The sequence below is a fragment of the Theobroma cacao genome, chromosome 5 (assembly GCF_053813885.1).
Source record: "Theobroma cacao isolate CCN51 chromosome 5, ASM5381388v1, whole genome shotgun sequence".
Taxonomy (NCBI): Eukaryota; Viridiplantae; Streptophyta; class Magnoliopsida; order Malvales; family Malvaceae; genus Theobroma; species Theobroma cacao.
This window is the reverse complement of record NC_142643.1, coordinates 2,369,497-2,391,295: the sequence shown is the minus strand read 5'-3', so window position 1 is coordinate 2,391,295 and position 21,799 is coordinate 2,369,497. Positions and strand designations below refer to the sequence as shown.

At 37.8% G+C, this 21,799-nt stretch overlaps 4 protein-coding genes and 3 pseudogenes across 5 annotated transcripts; 4 read left to right on the top strand and 3 right to left on the bottom strand.

The window, feature by feature from the left end:
- Positions 1-498: 498 nt before the first annotated feature.
- LOC18597852 (zinc/iron-chelating domain protein) lies at positions 499-1,758 on the bottom strand. The gene is made up of 4 exons (XM_018120712.2): positions 1,498-1,758; positions 1,202-1,280; positions 1,017-1,104; positions 499-897 (listed from the first exon to the last, which is right to left on the bottom strand). Exons 1-4 carry the CDS (start codon positions 1,732-1,734, stop codon positions 804-806), a joined length of 498 nt encoding a protein of 165 aa, XP_017976201.1. The 5' UTR covers positions 1,735-1,758; the 3' UTR covers positions 499-803.
- A 144-nt stretch (positions 1,759-1,902) lies between these two features.
- On the bottom strand, positions 1,903-4,446 carry RS2Z33 (arginine/serine-rich zinc knuckle-containing protein 33). The gene is given in 7 exon segments (XM_018120711.2): positions 1,903-2,247; positions 2,249-2,522; positions 2,877-2,975; positions 3,108-3,295; positions 3,420-3,515; positions 3,588-3,627; positions 4,340-4,446. Coding segments are annotated over 7 exon segments (921 nt in total). The 3' UTR covers positions 1,903-2,130.
- A 1,368-nt stretch (positions 4,447-5,814) lies between these two features.
- LOC18597850 (ABC transporter G family member 20 pseudogene) lies at positions 5,815-7,992 on the top strand (annotated as a pseudogene).
- On the top strand, positions 7,030-7,992 carry LOC148762345 (ABC transporter G family member 6 pseudogene; annotated as a pseudogene).
- A 3,955-nt stretch (positions 7,993-11,947) lies between these two features.
- Positions 11,948-14,077, top strand: LOC18597849 (ABC transporter G family member 20-like). Of its 2 annotated transcripts, XM_088806714.1 has the most exons (2): positions 11,948-11,978; positions 12,045-14,077. In XM_088806714.1, exons 1-2 carry the CDS (start codon positions 11,948-11,950, stop codon positions 14,075-14,077), a joined length of 2,064 nt encoding a protein of 687 aa, XP_088662840.1. The 2 variants fall into 2 exon arrangements, with proteins under 2 accessions (XP_088662840.1, XP_007027151.3); XM_007027089.3 differs by having other exon boundaries at positions 11,948-14,077.
- A 1,149-nt stretch (positions 14,078-15,226) lies between these two features.
- LOC18597848 (ABC transporter G family member 2 pseudogene) lies at positions 15,227-17,785 on the top strand (annotated as a pseudogene).
- Positions 17,786-19,033: 1,248 nt separating this feature from the next.
- LOC18597847 (ABC transporter G family member 20-like) lies at positions 19,034-21,652 on the bottom strand. The gene has a single exon (XM_018122184.2). It carries the CDS (start codon positions 21,535-21,537, stop codon positions 19,309-19,311), a length of 2,229 nt encoding a protein of 742 aa, XP_017977673.2. The 5' UTR covers positions 21,538-21,652; the 3' UTR covers positions 19,034-19,308.
- Positions 21,653-21,799: the final 147 nt, after the last annotated feature.

Sequence of the window (21,799 nt, the reverse complement as noted above, 5' to 3'; positions counted from 1 at the left end):
GGAGGGACTGGTAAGTGAGGGCTCCATCCGTTGAAATGTGGCTTCGGAGAGAGTCTTCATCAAGATTATGGTTCATGAGGGCGGAGTCTGGTGGTGCTAGGTACGTGAGGCGGGTAGCGGTGGTGAAATTACGGGCGTGGAGGGTGTACAAGAAGCGGGTGAAGCCACCTGACAAGAGCGAGGTGGCCATGGCATCTGAGCAGTAGGATTCCGTGGTGGCAGTTAATGCAAACAAGGTTACAAGGAGTAACATGGTGGAGGTTAGGGTTTGAGAGAGAAGGATTGCCATTTTAAGAGAACAAGTGAGAGAGAAAAAAATGGGATCAAGGTCTCCAAGAATGAAGGTGAATCATTTGCTTTATATAAACTCTGGATGAAGTCTCCCGCTCACTTATCCTCTGAATAACTGTTTTATAACAGAAAGTATAACGGTTTATTTATTTTTGGAGGTATTTCCCAGCATATCTGGTTTCAGTGACTACACGAAAGCAGGAAAGATTAAGAATTGTTGCATGATATTGATTCTAGTCTCAAATTTCAATGTTTTTAACAAGGATCAAACCAGCTATGCCAATAATCATTAGTTCTACCAGAATTTGGTATGCGTTTTTCTTCTTTGAATACGAAAATAGGAACAAAGGCAAGCTGGGTCTGGACTCTGGAGCCTGTTAAAGCAGTCTATACAAACCGTTTGCTGAGGGAGAAGTTCAATGGAACTCACATGGGACGATCAATTAATTTATACCCATTTTAATGAATTGACAGAACGAAGATGGTGAAAGACCTTGAGAATTCCAGGCAGCTTAACTAGAACCAGAACCCTTAACGGACCGGTTGAAGTTGTCCAACTCCTTTGAATGGGGGCCATAGATTGCCTTGATGGTGTCCCTACAGCAACTGCAAGCAAAACAAGCATGAGCCAGACATGGCATAAAATCAAAATGGTTTCCCAACCACTGTTAGCATAGGATGAAAAGCCCCAAGATCTTAATGCATGGGAAAGAGAATGGTTGGACCTGCAAGCCTCCTTGTTGAACTTCTTATTCTCAATTCCGTAGAGCTTCTTGAATATATCAGGTTCCACGCGGCAAAAATATGGACGCTCTGGAAGGGAAAGACCCTTAAGGGTATGAGGATATCAAGGTAAAACTGCTAGACATCCTTAGAGACGATGACCAAAATCCTATAAATAAATGCTCACCAGAGTAAATGGAGCAAGTGCGTGTGGCTTTCTCATAGTGGATGCACCACCCATCAGGACCAATTAAGCTTCTGTAAAGCTATTATCGAAGAAGAAATTTTTATTGTGTTAAATTCAGATAATCTGCTTATCTCTTTACAAACAGAAATTATGTTTAGCTTTGTTATAGTGATTATGAAACTATGAATGAAAGTATGGAAACCAGGTTGCTTTTTAGTTCAGTTTACTGTTAGGTCCTATTACCATTCATTTTATCAAACAAATGGTGCGCAACGTATTGTACAAGCGAGCCCAACCTCAATATCAGAAGGGTCACTGAAGATTTCTTCAGGAGTGGCAAAGGCAGGACCTTTGGCCAATTTACAGCATGCACCGCAGTTCTCCACGCAGCGCCATAACTCCTTCCTCCCTGCACTAAAGCCCATGGTGCTTTTGCTCGGCTTTGTTTTGGGCGTTGTTTTCTGACCTTTCTTTCCAGGCCTATGAGCCGAACTTACAAGGCCGAGACGAGGCAACGTAGTGATGTTGGACATTTTTGCAGCTAAAGTTCGAAACTGAAATGAACTTGAAAAATTGAAGTTTTCGTTTCGGAGCGCATACTAGATATTTAGTATTATAGCCTGGAGAGAGTAATGAAAGTATGGCTGTAATCATCTGGCGACAAAACCAGAGAGAGATCGCTTTCATGGGGTGAATCACGGTTGTACAAGTACGAGGCATAAGGCATTAGCACTACATGTCCGTTATTACCGCACACCAGAAAATAATTCAAGGATTGGTCATCAATGAAGTTCCAGAAAATTATATTCAACCAATCTCATATCCTAAGTAGTAATTCTAACATCCTACGGTTTTAAGTAACATGACAACCTAGAAAAAGAAAATTGTAGATGGGGTATTACAGATGATATCGTCGGCAAGGGACTTGTTTAAGGGAACTCGCTGCCTCTAGATGAGAGAGGGTCATCATAATCATTATCAACAGGACTCCTGTTGTCCCTTGGACTGGGACTTTGGCTGTGACCACTGGTGTCAAAATGGTTTTGTACCGTCTTCTGGCAGGCCTCTCATCTCTATCAGGGTAGCAGGGTTCGTGCTCACTCCTCGGAGACTACCACTGTAATTGGCCTCATTTTGCTGAGCAGCCAGTTTCCCATTTTGTGGAAAAGGGCTACCTCTCTCCTGCCGACTGCTATCTTCATCAGGTGTGGGACTGCGTTTCCTCCCCTTGGAGAGAGGTGCGATGTTCTTGGGCTCAGGACTCTCTACTCTATCATCACACTCAATACTTCGCTCTCTCCTTGCTGGAGATCTTGATCAACTGCATAGAAAGGTAAACAATTAAAAGCAAAAAACAATGAGATAAAAGAGCCTTATCTATTTGTCCTCATTCCAGTACATGAGATAAAATTCTTAATATTATTTTATAGAAAGGAAACTAATGTGCACTTATCTAGTTGTCCTCATTCCATTTTCCCATTTTTTATATCCACTATTTATGTTAAAAGAGCCTCATTCATGATATAGATAATGCACCCATTTTTTTTGTTTTGTCAGAAAAAACAGGTACAAGCTTTATGCATTAATAATGTTAAAACTTTTTTAACAGATATACTAACTACGGACTCTAATTTACTTCCCACCATGAGAACAGAAGGCTCAAAGTTAACTAAACCTGTAGCTCCGCCCACGGCTGAAACTTCGACTCTCGCTTCTGCCACGATGAGGAGAGCGTGATCTAACTGGTGATCGAGAATAACTACGCCCAGGTCTGCTATACACATAGAATAACAAAACATAAGCATGAATGGAATTAAATTTTGCGAGTAATTTATCCCCAAATATAGAAAAGGAGACATAAGATCAGAATGACAAGGTGGCCAAGTCAAAGTGAAAAATAGATTACTTTAGCTTTTTGGCACTGTTCTTGCAGTTGCGCTCTATGTGACCTCTTTCTCCACAACGATCACATTTGTTCTTCCAATCCCCAGCCCTACAATCTCGGGCCCAATGGCCATCAATACCACAATTAAAGCAGCGACCAGATCCAGGTGGAGGGCCTCTTCCTAGATATTCTCGGGAACCTCGTGGACCCTAACCCACATCAAAGAAAAAACAACTGATCAAATTTTCATGCACGCACTTAGAACACAATTCACTTTATCTTGCAGAAAAATTCTTTGAAGTACGTTAAAAGTATAAGTTAAGAAAAACTCACCCCCCTTGCAAGCTCAACAATGATACAACTTCCATCAAAGTCCCTACCATCCAAGCTATACCTTGCACCATCAGCATCTCGGGGATAGCTAAGTTCCTGTTCAAAAAAAGTGAGCCAAAGAAAAAAAAAAAACCAGAACACCTATAAAGAGAAGGGGGTATCACTTACAACAAAGGCGAAGTCATGCTTCATATCCACATCACGTATTCTGCGGAAGTTGTTGCTAGAAACAGTAAGGCCATCATTGCTTAAGTACTGCAAGTGTATGATACTTCACCCCACATAGACGAACTAGACACCAGTTTTGAGATTGTTGCCATTTCCACTAAAACACGCAGTAATACTACAGAAAGAGTCGCCAAAGTCTCCTACACACTGGGCAGGAATTTCCACCAATTCCGCCAAGGCCGACCCTCTCACCATAGGCCTCCATGTTAGGCAAAAGCCCAGAAACCTTCAACAAGATCATCCAAGTTAAAACACACTACACCTAGGGGCAGGACTTTCCCACACAGATAAGATCATCAATAGTCAGCATAAGGCCATTCACAAAGCAAGCTTGGTTAAGAACTAAGCAGCCATATATCTCATTAAGAGACCATTCCCCTCACCAAACCTCCATAGACTGCTAATTCATATAGCCATGTCCCCATTTCAAAAAGTACATTAACAGACGAAAAGAGACACGATTAGTTGACGCAATTACTGAAATGTCCTAAACATTGCTAAATTGGCAAACCCCACACTACTGATAGTATAGAGTATAATTAATGCATATACTTATAGTGAGTTGTGACATCAACTGTGTTACATGAGTATTAATTAATTATGCAATCCAAAAAGTGATAAACTTTATCCGTAAAATTTAGCTGGAAGATAACTTTCTTTCATAACATTGAAACAAAGGAAACTAAAACTACCTCCCGTATCGGCTGAATATGTGTTCCAGATCACGTGCTCGCGTCCGTGAGGAGAGACGGCCAACATACAGACGAGTGGTACCATAACGACCATCGAAGCGAGGCATTTCTGAAACTGCAAACAAAAGAATAAAATTTTATTAGTTAGAACAAACACCATAATGAAAGCCAAAAAATTCAGCGTCGCTTAATCAAATAAATCCAAACCAATCATAATATTACAGCAATCATAAACATTAACCTATAAGAAAAAACAATTCGAAACCCTAAAATTTAATTGTTCCAAATAACTACGCCAATTGGGGAAAACTAAAGAAATCCGGACCCAATCATCAATGAAGTCGAGAGTGGGGCGTAATTAAAACCCCAATACCCTAACTATATGACCAGATTTTCATCTAGGAAATGTATTAATCTAACTATTAAGCATTTAACTTAATAATCAATGTATGTATTTTTTTTTATTTTAAACTATTTCAATTTTTTAAATATATATATATATAAGAAAACTTGAATGAAATGAGTGGGGATAAAACTATTATAGGTAAAAAGTAGTTTTACCTTGCTATTAATATAAATTTAGTGGTAAATATGAGTTATCACTGACAAGCCAAAGTATTTAATTTTTGCTACTGTACTAGGGGATGAGTGGGACTTGAAGTACAATTATGATTAATGATTTTTTTTTCTAGGCATTTTAGCATGGAAAGTGGATTGAAAAACTGTACACTTACTACAGCTAAAATTAGAGAGAAGAATATAAAGAGAATTCTAAACATTATAGCTTTGTGTTAAGTAATTAAACATTTTTATTTTTGTTAAAATACACTTTTTTTTGGTCTCGTTTTCTTTGAGAATTAGAGTTTGTACTTGATACAGTAAATAGTTTCAGTTCATCATAAGATGCTATCTCCTTAATAGGCAAAGAAGAAAAAATAGGGTCGAATCTGAAAGAAGAAAGAACATTAAAAGTTTAGAGTTGAAGTGAAAATAGATTTTTTTTTATCTAATTAAACATTAAAATTTTTTATATTTATTTTCAAACTCTTATTTTTTTTATTAACCAAACAACGGTTTAGGGTAGATTGATATATAAAAATGCAATATAAATAATTAGAATTAAAAGGAAAAATCAAATTGTGCCTGCCATTTTATAGCCTTAATAAAGTTTGGTATCAGCTATCTGTAGATCAAATAATAGAGAACAGAGATAAAATTAGCAGCAAGCATGTGCACACTTGTCCACCATGGCCTTCAAGTGAAAGTCAAATTTCTCTTGTCCTTTTCCTTTAAATGAAGACATAACCCTTTCAACAAGGCAAGGCGTGGGATTTAGTGATTTCTAACATGTGATAACATTCATACCCACAAAGTCTCAGGCTGGTCTCGAATTTGGCAGTTAGTCGAGCCACAATACTACAAGAATGCTGGAAGTTCCTACCTAGTCTTTCCATTCAAAGTTTCAAACATTCCAAATGGAGCTTCAATTCCTGAAGCAAGAGGAAAACCCAGGAAACCATGATTCTACCAGCCAGAACAACCAGCATCAAATCCTAGAGATACCCAACTCCTTCAGCTCCAGTTCCCCATCAAATCGATTTGTTTTATCGTTCAACAACTTAACGTACACTGTCGAAGCTGGCCCCAAAACGTTGTTCCCGTTCAATGGAAAGACAGTGACTGTTTCACGTGAGAGTAACACCAAAACCATCCTGAAAGATGTCTCGGGTGAAGCAAGAGAAGGGGAAATCATGGCTATTCTTGGTGCAAGTGGGTCGGGCAAGTCGACCCTGATAGATGCTCTTGCTAACAGGATCGCAAAGCATAGCCTGAAGGGGTCTGTCACTTTGAATGGCGAAGTTTTTGAGTCAGGCCTATTGAAGGTGATCTCTGCCTATGTCATGCAAGATGATCTTTTGTTTCCAATGCTAACCGTGGAAGAGACGCTTATGTTTTCAGCTGAATTCAGGCTTCCTCGTTCACTTTCAACGTCAAAGAAGAAAGCAAGAGTTCAAGCTTTGATCGATCAACTTGGATTGAGAAGTGCAGCAAAGACTGTGATTGGAGATGAAGGGCATAGAGGTGTCTCTGGAGGAGAACGACGGAGAGTTTCAATTGGAATTGATATAATTCATGATCCAGTACTCCTGTTTCTCGATGAACCAACTTCAGGGCTAGACTCAACCAGTGCCTTCATGGTTGTTAAGGTCTTGCAACGAATTGCTCAGAGCGGCAGCATTGTGCTCATGTCCGTTCACCAACCAAGTTACAGAATCTTATGCTTGCTTGACAGATTGATATTTTTATCGCAAGGACAAACTCTGTACAGCGGTTCACCAGCAAACCTGTCAGAGTTCTTTCGTGATTTTGGGCACCCGATTCCAGAGAATGAAAATCCAGCTGAGTTTGCTCTTGATTTTATTCGTGAACTTGAAGAAACTCCTTGTGAATCCTAGAATCTAGTCGAATTCAACAAGTCATGGCAGTCCGTAAAGAACCCAAGTAACAACATCTCCAATAAGCCAAATCTTTCACTTAAAGATGCAATAAACAGAAGCATTTCTCGAGGCAAGTTAGTCTCCCAAGCCACAAATGATTTAAATCCAACATCTTCAGTTTCATCTTTCGCCAATCCATTTTGGATAGAACTGTTGGTATTACTCAAAAGATTATCAATAAACTCAAGAAGAATGCCTGAAGTATTTGGTATCCAGTTAGCTGCAATAGTCATCACTGGAATCATCGTCGCCTCTATGTTTTGGCAACTTGATGATTCTCCCAGAGGCATGCAAGAACGATTAGGATGCTTTGCTTTCGTAGTATCCACAACTTTCTACACATGTGCGCACGAAGTCCCTGAATTCATTCAAGAACGATTCATCTTCATGAGAGAAACTGCGTACAACACTTACCGGTGTTCCTCATATGTTCTTGCTCGCTCCCTCATCTCCATCCCATCACTGATCACCCTCTCTATTGCTTTTGTTACCATAACCTTTTGGACCGTAGGCCTTGCCGGTGGCTTCCCAGGGTTCGTCTTCCTTTTGCTTACAATTTTTGCCTCATTTTGGGCAGGAAGTTCCTTTGTAGCATTTCTTTCAGCGTTGGTCTCCGATGTTCTAGTCTCTTTCGTTGTTGTGGTTGCTACTTTGGCCTATTTCACTCTCTTCAGTGGATTCTTCGTTTCTCGTAATCGACTCCCCGGGTACTGGCTGTGGTTTCATTATCTTTCCATAGTGAAATATCCATACGAAGCTGTGTTACTAAACGAATTTCGCGATCCGACGAAATGTTTCACCAGAGGCGTCCAAATCTTCGATGACACCCCACTTGGGAAGCTGCCAGTTTCGTTGCAGATTGATCTATTGAAGACGGTAGGCAATGCGTTGGGCACAAACATTACAGGCTCAACCTGTCTAACAACAGGGAGGGATATCCTGTTGCAGCAAGGGGTTACTGAGCTAAACAAATGGAACTGCTTTTGGATTGCCATTGGATGGGGTTTTTTCTTTAGGATTCTGTTCTATTTAACTTTGTTGTTTGGAAGCAAGAATAAAAGGAAGTAAGATGAAAGCAACTATACCCAAGGCTGAGAGGTATGGTCAGAGAGTACTAAAATCAATTAATCAAACAATAAATCATAGTTTCTAAAATTTTTCACTGTGCTTGTTCTAACCAATCACACATATTACTACATTTGAAAATTAATCTTTAGGGCAAAGTGTGATCATTTATGTGCTTTCGTTGTAAATATGCTTGATTCATCACAGTAAAGTTGAATTCATCTTTGCTAAAAAGGACTTAAGTTGCCGAGAAGAGGCAATCAGAGAACAGAGAAGTCAATATATATTGAAAAATGAGAATTGCTTAGCAGTATTCATTTCCACCACGGCCCAGCGTTCTCCTACCTACGTTTCGCTTAATTGCTAGGTTGGTACGCAGTAAGGGAAAGATCTAAATGCAAGCTCCCTTATCTTAGAAAGATAAAGTTGACAAAGTAAGGTTGCAGACCAACCCTATTAGTAGGGTAGGTTTGTAATCAAGAAGGCTACACAGTTGGATATCACTACTATTGTACAGGAATATGATAATATCCAGTCAACCAAAATGTGAAGACTAGAATTAGATAATCTCTTTTTCTTTCAATTGCTGGCTTCTTTATGTCATTAAAAGTCTTTTATCTATAAGATTCAATACTTGTTATGACATATAAGCTTTTGAAATTAATAAAATTTTTACTTTAAAAAAAAAAAGAATTAGATAATCTCAAGTTAAAAAAAAATTAAGAAGAATAATATTTCTTGATAAGAACATTTTAAAAATAACTATTAAAATAAATTTAATTATTTTTAATCATATTTAACCATGACTTGATAAAATACCCATAAATTAAACTATTCATCACAATTTCTCTCCATTTGTGTTTCTGATTTCTCTCTCTCACCATCTCAGTCTCTCAAATTTTATCGTTTCTTTCTTCAGCATTCGTCTGCTATGCTTCCGATTTCTCTTTTCTACATTTTCAGATTTTTTTTTTTTACGCTTTCAAAACACCAAGCAATGATTTTGATGTGCTTGGGTGGGTGGCTATTTAAAAATTTTGATTTTTAGGTATTTTGGATAAAACTAAATTGGTAGAAATGATCACAGATGTTTGAAATAGCTTTTAATTGAATCAATTCGGGATCTAGACACCAATAAACTCAAAAAAATTGAAATTTATAAACCTAGGTTTTCAAAGGAAATTTTTTTTTATTTTTAGTTGAAATAAGTGTTTTAGATAAGAAAATTTATATTGTGATTTATGAAAATATGTTAAAAACACTTTAATCGGTGTCAAATTATCAAAAAAAATAAAAAGAAATGAAAAGAGTTGAGAGAATTTGAAGTTTTAGTTCGTAAATAACAACAACATTTTAGACATTAAAGTATAACAAAATGTTTTTGAATATGACGTGTAACAATAATATTTTTTCAACAAGGCGTGTAACAACAATATTTTTTTTTCAATATGGCGTGTAACAATCTTTTTTAACCATGACGTATAACATGTTTTTTTATATGACGTGTAACAACAGTATTTTTTTTTCAATATGATGTGTAACAATCTTTTTTAACCATGGCGTATAACATGTTTTTGTAAATGACGTGTAACAGCAGTATTTTTTTTTCAACAGGACGTGTAACAATCTTTTTTAACCATGACGTGTAACATGTTTTTATATATAGCGTGTAACAACAATATTTTTTTTAACATGGCGTGTAGCAACCTAACCATGAAGTGTCACATGTTTTTGTGCATGACGTGTTACATGTTTCTGTACATGGCGTGTCACATGTTTCTGTACATGACGTGTCACATATTTCTGTATATGGTGTGTAACAACCTAACCATGACGTGTCACATGTTTCTGTACATGATGTGTAACAACCTAACCATGACGTGTCACATGTTTTTGTGCATGACGTGTTACATGTTTCTGTACATGGCGTGTCACATGTTTCTGTACATGATGTGTCACATGTTTCTGTATATAGTGTGTAACAACTTAACCATAACGTGTCACATGTTTCTGTGCATGGTATGTAACAACCTAACCCTGACGTGTCACATGTTTTTGCATATAGTGTGTAACAACTTAATCATGGCGTAAAACATATTTTTGTACATGACGTGTAACATCATAACGTGTAATTTCATTAAGGGTAATTTTATCTAACTTGCTTAAAAATAGTTAAAATTATAAAAATGGTTATTTTTAAAAATATATTATCTTTAAGGGTTATTTTAAAAAATGCCCAAAAAAAAAAGAGAATGTTTAAAAGGAAATTATGCACCAGGCTGTGTTTGACCATTATTATGGTATACATTCTGCTTGTTTGATTATTCAAGCAACTGAACTTCAAATTAAAGAACAAAATTTGGGCTGAAAGTATCAAACAAAATAAGATTAGCTAGAGGTTGGTATATGTCATTGCCAAAACTTTGGTATGAGGAGCCGGAAATCCTTAAACTGCACTTACAAGTTAAATTAAAGCAACAACATCGAAAGGTGTGTGATGATCTTTTAGAGGAAGCCAAGGTTGCAGTGATAATTCTATTTTATAGAATTATTTTATTTCAATTTTGTTATTAAATATTAACTAAGTGCAGTTAGGGTTGCATTAGAAGAAATGGATGCTGATTAAATATTATTGCAGACAGAATCTCCTTATTATCATATTTTACGCACCTTTTGGTTTTAGGACCAGCTTTTGGGTAAGGCCACTCAAGTAAGGGTTTTAGGTATTAAATTTAGAAAGATCCCATATTTTTATAATAATAATAATATAAATAATTATATTAAAAATATATAAAAATTAAGATAATTTATAAAATATTTATTTATTTTCTCATGTCTAATAAATATTTATTTTCTCTCACTTCTACATTTTTGTTAATTCTGAATTAATTATCTCATTTTCTATAAAAAATATGTAAAAATTAAAAATAATTAATAAAATGACATATTCTCTCACTTCTCTAATTATGTGCTTAATAAATCTCAATTTTTTTTATCATCTCTCAGTTCCTACAATACTATTAATTCTCAATTATTTTTTTTATTTTCAATTAATTAACAATAATATGTATTTAATTATTTCCAACATCTATTTTTTTCTTACCTATTACTTCTATTTCCAATCAACTATAAGATGTATTTATCTTATATATTTCTAAAAAAACTTTAAGTTGTATTTAATGATTTTCAACAGTTATTTTATTTTTTATATATAAAATTATTTTTTATCAATTTATAATATTTAGTTGAATTCTTCTTCCCTCATTTGCTCTTTTTTCCTTTTAACTTTAATTTGGCTTGATAGGAACAATAACCAAAAAGAGAAGAAAACAGGGTACTACTCATTTGTTATTGCCTTGTTGATTGATCCTTTTGGGTTGGAGGAATCAAACCCACGTTTTCCTAGTTTAATTCTGAAGTTCAATGCACTTTTGAGTTTTAATGACAGCAAGTAATGTTTCATTTATAAAGGAAAATGTCGGCCATTCTTCATTATGTTTTCAGTTGTACAAAATGTTGGCCAAAAAATGCTCATTGAACAGAAAGAAAAATCTTAAGAGATCTTGTCCTGAAGGATGCAAGATTATTTGCTGCAAAATTGTCATACGTTAGAGGACTTATTTATTGGAATTTGGAATTTATGGCTTAGAAATGGAATGTTTTTAAAACCATTTTAAAATCTTGGGTAAATCAATTTCCACTTAGATTCCTATTTGCATGTTGGAATATAAATCTTCAGCTCGTGCAATTCATAAGTGAATTATAGAACTTGTTAAAGAGGAAAAGATAAAATGGAAGATTAATTAAATAAACATATGATTCTTGCTGCAATTTTCTTTTAAAGTTTAATACTCGTATCAGCTTCATGGAGTTGACTATTACTTGAATATTAACGTTTGTACACTCATCATGTGAGGAGTGTAATCTGAAACAAAATATTTCCTCGAATCTTAGGATTGTGAGTTTGGAGTTGAGGGCTCAAGTTAAATATAAGAAGAGATCATTTTATGCTTTAGATTCCTAAAGAGGGAGGCCAGAGACAACAATGGAGCTTCAACAGTTCTCCTCGGAAGCCCAATTCTCGTCCTCTCCCACACTCGAACATCTCTTGAAGCGAGACGAAATCACAGGAAAAAGCGATGATCATCAGGTTCTAGACATTCCCAATACCAGCAGCTCCATTCCCGCATTAGCACCATTTCTTCTTTCTTTCAACAACTTAACTTATGATGTCAAAGTTGGCCCCAAATCAACGTTCCCATGTTGTGGAAACACCACGATTGTTTCACCAGACAATAAAACCAAGAGCTTGCTCAATGACATCACAGGTGAAGCAAGGGAAGGGGAAATCATGGCTATTCTGGGTGCAAGTGGGTCGGGTAAATCGACCCTGATAGATGCTCTTGCAAACAAGATTGATAGGCATAGCCTGAAAGGGTCTGTCACTTTGAACGGTGAAGCCCTAGAATCAGGCCTGCTGAAGGTGATCTCCGCCTATGTTATGCAAGATGATCTCTTGTTCCCGATGCTGACAGTGGAAGAGACACTCATGTTCTCGGCCGAGTTCAGGCTTCCTCGCTCACTTTCAAAGTCAAAGAAGAAAGCGAGGGTTCAAGCTTTGATTGATCAACTGGGCTTGAGAAATGCAGCAAAGACAGTAATTGGAGATGAAGGGCATAGAGGTGTGTCTGGAGGCGAGCGTAGGCGAGTTTCAATTGGAATTGATATAATTCATGATCCAATCCTCTTATTCCTCGATGAACCTACTTCGGGACTAGACTCAACTAGTGCATACATGGTTGTTAAGGTCCTGCAGCGAATAGCACAGAGTGGAAGCATGGTTATTATGTCCGTTCACCAACCAAGTTCCAGGATTTTAGGCTTACTCGATAGCTTGATTTTCCTATCGCATGGTCAAACTTTGTACAGCGGTTCACCAGCAAATCTCCCACGTTTCTTTAATGAATTTGGGCATCCATTTCCTGAGAACGGAAATCCATCCGAGTTTGCTCTTGATTTTATCCGTGAACTTGAAGAAACTCCCTTCGGAACCCAGAAATTAGTTGAATTCAACAAGTCATGGCAGGCCTCAATGAATTCCAATAGCAATGCCTCCAATAAGCCGAATCTTGCACTTAGAGATGCGATAAAGAGAAGCATTTCTCGAGGAAAGCTAGTCACTGGTGCCGTTGCCACAATTGATGTAAATCTAACATCTTTAGTTCCATCATTTGCCAATCCATTTTGGGTTGAAGTGCTCGTATTATTCAAAAGGCTAGTAACAAACTCCAGAAGAATACCGGAGGTGTTTGGTGTCCGCTTAGGTGCAATAATTATCACCGGGATTATTCTAGCCACCATGTTTTGGCAAATTGACAATTCCCCGAGAGGCGTACAAGAGCGATTAGGATGCATAGCAATTTCCATAAGCACAATTGTCTATACCTGCACAACCGAAGCCCCCGAATTCATCAAAGAAAGATACATTTTCATGAGAGAGACTGCTTACAATGCTTATCGCCGTTCCTCATACGTTCTTGCTCGTTCTTTTATCTCCATCCCATCCTTGATCATCCTCTCCCTCGTTTTTTCTACCATAACCTTTTGGGCTATTGGCTTTTCCGGTGGCCTCTCTGGGTTCTTCTTCTATTTTCTCACAACCTTGGCAACGTTTTGGGCTGGAAGTTCATTCGTGGCATTTCTTGCAGGGCTTTTCCCTGATTTCTTCATTTCCTTTGTTATCGCTATTGCCACCACATCCTACTTCCTTTTCTTCTGCGGATTCCTCGTTTCTCGAGATCGACTCCCGAAATATTGGATATGGTTTCATTACACCTCTCTAGTGAAATATCCTTACGAAGCGCTTTTACAAAATGAATTCTTGCAGGACCCATCAAAATGCTTTGCTCGGGGTGCTCAAATCTTTGAACAAACAACTCTTGGTGCACTGCCAACATCATTGAAGAATGATCTATTGACTAGCATGGGAAATGTTTTGGGCATGAACGTTACAGGCTCGACCTGTATACTAATGGGGAAGGATATAGTAAAGCTGCAGGGGCTCACTGATTTAAACAAATGGAACTGCGTGTGGATTACGATGGCATGGGGCTTCTTTTATAGAATTCTTTTCAACTTAACTTTGTTGTTTGGGAGCAAGAACAAGAGGAATTAATGTACGTAGTTGACTTGTGCAACAATGGATGAAATTACTCAAGCATCAGCGATGTTAAGAATGTAATGAGAAATGATACAGTGATTTACATGCCTTCGTTACAAATATCAATTAATGTTTTTATTCAATTTTGATGAGGTTTGCAAAATGATATAGTCATTACGAAACAAAGCTTGGGGTTTAATTCTGGATTATGCTGCAAGAAACGGGAGAAACTTGGGAGAAGGTAGCAAATTAAAGAACAAAGCAAGTGAAAAACACAAGGAACGCGTTTGCCTAACATACTAAGTAACAATAACAGCTTAGGGGGTTCAACCATCCCCTTTCCCCTAGTGCTTCAAATATACAGAAAAAGAAATTAATTAGCCCTTTTCGGCAAGGATTGGCACATGTAGTAGTTAATATATATATATATATATATAATGTAAAGGTTAAGATCAAAGTGTCAGCTAACTAAGGCTAAAAAGGTTCAATTCCAGGCCCCAATCTCTAATTGTCATTTAACTCATATTTGACTGTTTTCATTTTCTTCTTCTTTGTTTTCTCCATCGAATTATGTTCTTTTTAACAAAACTTCCAGCTGATTAGAGATATTGCTTTAATTAAAGAAGCTTTGTATTACTTGTAATTTTTGGATTTTCTAAATTTAGTATTAAAATGTGTACTTTGTAGTCAATTGAGCCGTGGAGAATGGAATTGATAAAGTTTCTCTTAACTCAAATGTCGTAAAAACTTTAATTATGAATAGATAAAATGTATACTTCATATATAACCATTTGAGACACAATGAATGGAATTTAGCAAATTTTCTCATAGCAATTTTTTTATTATAAATAGATATTCTAATTGTTTTGATATTTTGTTTATTTCCTTTCTCCTGATATTTTATTAGCTAATTATTCCACCACCTAGAAGCAATTTCCTTGCCATCTTGAAGGCAACCCAACGTCCATAAACTTCATTGCCAACGTCTTTTCAACTCAAATTTTCTGGAAAAATAGGAACCAAATGCTATCAAGCCAAACCATTTTCAAAAGAAACACCACATCAAATTGTCCCACATGAATGACACTAACAATTCAAGAAATTCCATGTGGTTAAGGGGAAGAGAGAGAGAGAGAGAGACTGTGGGAAGCAAAACAATTAAAAAAAAAGAAAGTAAAGAAAGAAGCTGCTCGGAAATTTCTTTTGTAATGTATAACACTGTATCCTTAGATAAAAGGAAAACATCAAAACCTACTAAAAGATTCAACTTTTTTTTGTAAGTTGCCAGTGAGTCAAAGCCTGTTCATTTCCAGGTCATCCTTCAGCCAAAAGGGCGACGTGAAGAGTGTAACCCAAGATTGCCCAGGATCAAATCGAAGCCCCCATCACCAAATACTATTCCCCGTGCAACACGTTTTAGTAGAACATGTGCAGGCAAAACAACTCTTTGATGAGAGAGGCCTCAACCAAAAATGGAGATTGAAGAATTCCCTTCAGAAGAGCAGCAGGGCCTAGTCCTTCCCACTGCCAGCAGTTCCATCCCCATATTAGACCCATTTGTTCTTTCGTTCAACAACTTAAATTATGATGTCAAAGTTGGCCGCAAATCTTGGTTCCCCTTCTATAGGAAGAACAGAAATGTTTCTTCAGAAAATGAAACCAGGAGCTTGCTCAAAGATATCTCAGGTGAAGCAAGAGAAGGAGAGATCATGGCGATTCTAGGTGCAAGTGGGTCTGGTAAATCGACCCTGATAGATGCTCTTGCAAACAGGATTGCAAAGCATAGCCTGATGGGGTCTATCACTTTGAATGGGGAGGTTTTGGGTTCAGGCATTTTGAAGGTGATTTCTGCTTATGTTATGCAAGATGATCTTCTGTTTCCAATGCTAACGGTAGAAGAGACTCTCATGTTTTCAGCCGAGTTCAGGCTTCCTCGTTCACTTTCAAAGTCGAAGAAGAAAGCAAGAGTGCAAGCTCTCATTGATCAGCTAGGCTTGAGAAGTGCAGCAAAGACAGTGATAGGAGATGAAGGGCATAGAGGTGTCTCTGGAGGAGAACGCAGGCGGGTTTCCATTGGAATTGATATAATTCATGATCCTATACTCTTGTTTCTCGATGAACCAACTTCTGGGCTAGATTCAACCAGTGCATTCATGGTTGTCAAGGTCTTGCAGCGAATTGCACAGAGTGGAAGCATTGTGATCATGTCCATTCACCAACCAAGTTCCAGGATTTTGGGCTTACTTGATCGCTTGATAATACTATCACACGGACAAGCATTGTACAGCAGTTCACCAGCGAATCTCTCACAATTCTTCAGTGATTTTGGGCATCCAATCCCTGAAAACGAAAATCCGTCCGAGTTTGCTCTTGATTTTATCCGTGAACTCGAAGGAGCTCCATCCGGAACCCAAAATTTAGTTGAATTCAACAAGTCATGGCAGACCTTAACGAATGTAAATGACAATATTGCTTCCAATAGGCCAAGTCTTGCACTTAAAGATGCAATTAGCAGAAGCATTTCTCGAGGAAAGCTAGTCTCTGGTGCCATTGCCACAAGTGATCTCCATCATTCATCTTCAGTTCCATCTTTTGCTAATCCATTTTGGATTGAAGTGTTAGTATTATCCAGACGGTTATTAACAAATTCAAGAAGAATACCGGCCAAGTTTGGTGTCCGCTTGGGTACAATAATGGTCACTGGGATTGTTCTAGCCACCATGTTTTGGCAACTTGACGATTCCCCCAGCGGTGTACAAGAGCGGTTAGGATGCATAGCCATTTCCATAGCCGCCATTTTCTTTAACTGTATAACCGAAGTGCCAACTTTCATTCAAGAACGATATATTTTCATGAGAGAAACTGCTTACAATGCTTATCGTCGTTCCTCGTACGTCCTTGCTCGTTCTCTAATCCACATTCCATTATTGTTCATCCTCTCCCTCTTCTTTTCCATAATAACATTTTGGGCTGTTGGCCTTGCTGGTGGCCTCTCCGGATTCTTATTCTTTTTCTTCACAACCCTTGCCTCGTTTTGGGCTGGAAGTTCATTTGCAGCATTTCTGTCAGGGCTTGTCCCTGATGTGTTTCTTGCCTTTGTTATTGGCATCGCTATCGTATCCTACTTCCTGTTCTTATGTGGATTCCTTGTTTCTCGAGATCGAATACCAAAATACTGGATATGGTTGCATTACACCTCTCTAGTCAAATATCCTTACGAAGCTCTCTTACAAAACGAATTCCTTGATCCAACAAAATGCTTTGCTCGGGGTGTACAACTCTTCGATCAATCAGCACTTGGGACACTGCCAACCTCGACGAAGAATGATCTATTATCGAGCATGGGAAATGTTCTGGGCAGGAACATCACTAGCTCGACCTGTTTAACAACAGGGAAGGATATACTAATGCAACAAGGGATCACCAAGTTAAGCAAATGGAACCGCGTGTGGATTATCATAGCTTGGGGCTTTTTCTTCAGGATTCTATTCTACTTAACTTTGTTGTTTGGTAGCAAGAGTAAGAGGAAGTAAAAACTCATGTAAGAATGTATATGGATTGGCTAATTTGGGAATCGCACTTGTATCAAGCTCAAATCTTTTCTATTTACTTTCTTTTGTTTTGAAGATTCAGCAGTCGGGATGGTGTAATGTATAATTTTTATGCTATCTTAATCTGGAAAATCTTACATAAAGATGCTTAAGTATGTAGCTTTGGGTTTGATTTGACAGTTTTTCATTGTATATAAACGGAAGGAAGCTTTGGCTTTAAGAATCTAGAGTTACGGCTGCAAGAAAAAGGAGAAAGTTCGGAGAAGGTAGCTAAACAACAGCAAATCGAAAGCACAGGAAACAGGTTTGAGCAGGCAATAATAATTCAGGATTCAACCATATGTCTCCTTCCCCTACTCTGTTCATATGTACAGAAAATTAGCTAGCTTTGGCTAGCTAACAGTGTTCTATCAGTAATGTTTTCTTCTTTGGTTCCAGTTGCTCTATCATTATCGAATAGTTTGAGTAGTAAAAATTTGTAACACATCACTAACAATTGTGATGCGTAATAAAAAAAATTAAAAAAGATAGTCATAAAGAATTGTAAATGTATAACAGAAAATTATAACAGATATTAGCATGAGAAAGTACTCATTAGCACTGATTAGAGGAGATTTTTGTATTGATACATCGAGATAGGATAAATTATATTGTATCCAATTTTCTATTTATAACTAAAAGACTAGAGATTTGATTGACATTCCTATAAATCTGAATAACTAATGAATACAACTACAAATATTTTTTCTAAAAAAATTATAATATAATACATGAGTAATCAAAAGTTATAAAACATAATATATATATATATATAGTGACCAAAAGTTATAATACATAAAAAGAAAAGTTGTGATAAGAAGTAATGAAAGAAATTGTTAGCCTATATTGTGGTTGGTGCCATGGCAATAGGGATAGGAAATAATAATGGAATTAGGTTAAGAATTAATGGAAGTTTCATCTAATAACTAAAGCCAAAAAACAATCCAGGCTGCCCCAATCCCTACATTGTGTGTGTATATATCTTCGTTTTGCTTTGCTTTTATAGAAGCCTGATCAGCTAGCTCTTTCCACAAAACTTCAACCTCAAATCACCCAATTTGTCTTTTTCACAGTCTGGTTTTAAAGTTTCTCTTCAATCACATGTTGGCAAAATTTTAGTTATGAAATTAAGAGTCTAAAATTCCTCCAAAGTAGAAATTGCATAGGGCCAAATCCAAATAAAGCAGTGTTTTTCCCATTTAAAATAAGTTTTTAGAGATAGTGCTTAGTATTTGGTATGAAGTAGATTAACCATCCATGGACTTTGGACTATGCACGTAATTGAAGATACCATTACACTAATCTTAATCTTTAAAATTTGAGCTTTTATCTAATGATTCAAATAGCATTCATTAAATCTGGCTACCTTTATGAATCAGGATTCAAGAAAATCAGAGGGTCATATCCCCTTACTATTGAACTTAAGGGAAAAAAGAAGAAGATAAAGGTTTGTTGTACAATGTTGAACAGAAGAGATATGGGTGACTTGAACTGCAAAGGAGCAAACACAACAGCTACATTCCATTTTTAGAAGAAGAAGAATTCAAGTGTTTGACAAGAAAATTAATTAAAAACATTTGATCACAATGTAGATTGATGAAATTTCCATTGATTCTTGTTGTACCCCCTAATAATCTTCGTTACCGGCTTGGTTATTTACCTTCTCTTGTTCTTGCTGCCCAACAACAATGTAAAGTAAAACAGAATCCTAAACAAAAATCCCCAGGCAATAATGATCCACAAGCAATTCCATTTGCTTATATCAGTTATTCCCTGTTGTACCAGGATACCCCTGCCGGTTGTCACACAAGTTGAGCCTGTGATGTTTACGCCCAAGACACTGCTCATACTTTGCAACAGCTTCAACTTGAGTGACACTGGCACTGCTCCGAGGGGTGTGTTGTCAAACATTTGGACACCTCGAACGAAGCATTTTGTAGGATCATCGAATTCGTTCTGCAGAACAGCTTCGTAAGGATATTTCACCAGGGAGATGTAGTGGAACCATATCCAGTACAAGGGTATTCTATCTCGAGAGATGAAGAATCCGCTGAAGAGCAGGAAATAGGCCAAGATGGCCACAACAACGGTGAAACCTAACATGACATGAGCGACGATGCCTGAAAGGAATGTTACAAAAGAGCTTCCAGCCCAAAACGAGGCAAAGATTGTTAAGAAGAAGAAAAAGAACCCCGAAAGGCCGCCAGCAAGGCCTACTGCCCAAAAGGTTGTTGCGGCAAAGGAGATGGAGAGGACAACTAGAGCAGGAATGGAGATTAGAGAGTGAGCTAATACATAAGATGACCGGCGATAAGCATTATAAGCTGTTTCCCTCATGAAGATGTATCTTTCTTGAAGGAAGACGGGGATTGCTTCAGCACAAGTGTAGAAAGTGGTGGACATGGCAAAAGCGAAGAAGCCTAAACGTTCTTGGATACCTTTAGGTGAATTGTCTAGCTTCCAAAACATGGTTGCTAAGATGATCCCGGTGACAAGAACTGCACCCAAGCGAATTCCAAATAATTCAGGCATTCTTCTTGAGTTTGTCATCGATCTTTTGGCAATAACTATCATTTCGATCCAAAACGGATTAGCAAAAGTTGGCACTGAAGATGTTAAATTGGAATCATTTGTGGCACCAGAGACTAGCTTTCCCCTTGAAATGCTTGCACTGATTGCATCTTTAAGTGAAAGATTTGGTTTGCAGGAGAAGCCACTTCTCGGATTCTTTCTAGCCTGCCATGACGTGTTGAATTCAACTAAGCTTTTGGTTCCACCAGGAGTTTCTTCAAGCTCACGAATCAAATCAAGAGCGAACTCAGTCCGGTTCTCGTTCTCCGGAATAGGATGACCAAACTCAGCAAAGAAATGAGGCAGGTTCCCTGGGGAGCCACTATACACAGTGTGTCCATGTGAAAGGAAAATCAAACGGTCAAGTAAGCTCAAAATTCTGTAACTTGGCTGGTGAACGGACATGATCACAATGCTTCCGCTCTGTGCAATTCGCTGCAAGACTTTGACAACCATAAAGGCGCTTGTTGAGTCCAACCCGGAAGTTGGTTCATCAAGAAACAGGACAATTGGATCGTGAATTATGTCAATTCCAATTGAAACTCGCCTGCGTTCACCTCCAGAGACACCTCTATGCCCTTCATCTCCAATTACAGTCTTTGCTGCACTTCTCAGGCCGAGTTGATCGATCAGAGCTTGAACTCTAGCCTTCTTTTTCTTCTTTGAAAGCGAGCGTGGAAGCCTGAACTCAGCCGAGAACATGAGTGTCTCTTCGACAGTAAGCATTGGAAACAAGAGATCATCTTGCATAACATAAGCAGATATCACCCTCAAAAGTCTCGACTCCAGAACCTCACCATTCAAAGTCAAAGAACCCTTTAAGCTCTCTTTTGCAATCCGGTTCGCAAGTGCATCAATCAAAGTAGATTTACCAGACCCACTTGCACCAAGAACCGCCATGATTTCACCTTCTCTTGCTTCACCCGAAATATCATTCAACAATATCTTGCTATGGATCTCATTAGAATCAAGCTTGCTCCCTTCCCCACAAAACGGCAATGCCAACTTTTTCCGAACTTTGACACTGTAAGTTAAGTTGTTAAACGAAAGAACAAACGGCTGCGAAGATGGGAGTGAGCTACACGCATAACCGAGCTCCAGGACTCGATGATCAACCGGAGTATTGTTCCCTGAGGCATCATTTTGGGCGTCGTCTACATGCATCAGGAGCTCAGCTAGTGTAGGAGAGACTGTTGGTTTAGCTCTTTTGGTGTACTTTTGGAGTTCCATTTGTTTGGAACTGTTAAAAAGTGGGAAGTTATCGCCGGTCACTGGCTTCCCCGACGACTTGATTGCACTTCCTAGAAATGACATAATTGTTGCCTTTCTGGTTTTGGTTTCTTGGTTGCTGAAACTCTTTATGTGAAGTGTTTATAATAAGGAAAAGAGGGAGAGAGAAAAAAAGAATGGTCAAGAGGTTTGGTAATTCCAAGTATCTAACCCCTTGCGTAATGCGTATAGTAGGTGAGAGGAGTTGCGCGGCTTGTTAATGATCCCACACTTTCTACCAAGTCTTCATTGTTAAGACAAATAAAAGGGTAGATGGCATCATATATCTACACTATGGAAAATAATA

Excerpts from the sequence above, each read along its gene's own strand:
- LOC18597852 (XM_018120712.2), bottom strand. The coding sequence starts at position 1,734 with ATGTCCAACATCACTACGTTGCCTCGTCTCGGCCTTGTAAGTTCGGCT. Across the intron at positions 1,105-1,201 it reads CACTTGCTCCATTTACTCTG|AGCGTCCATATTTTTGCCGC; the intron begins GTGAGCATTTAT and ends TTTCCCTTCCAG. Across the intron at positions 898-1,016 it reads TTCAACAAGGAGGCTTGCAG|TTGCTGTAGGGACACCATCA; the intron begins GTCCAACCATTC and ends TTTTGCTTGCAG.
- LOC18597849 (XM_007027089.3), top strand. The coding sequence starts at position 11,948 with ATGGAGCTTCAACAGTTCTCCTCGGAAGCCCAATTCTCGTCCTCTCCC.
- LOC18597847 (XM_018122184.2), bottom strand. The coding sequence starts at position 21,537 with ATGTCATTTCTAGGAAGTGCAATCAAGTCGTCGGGGAAGCCAGTGACC.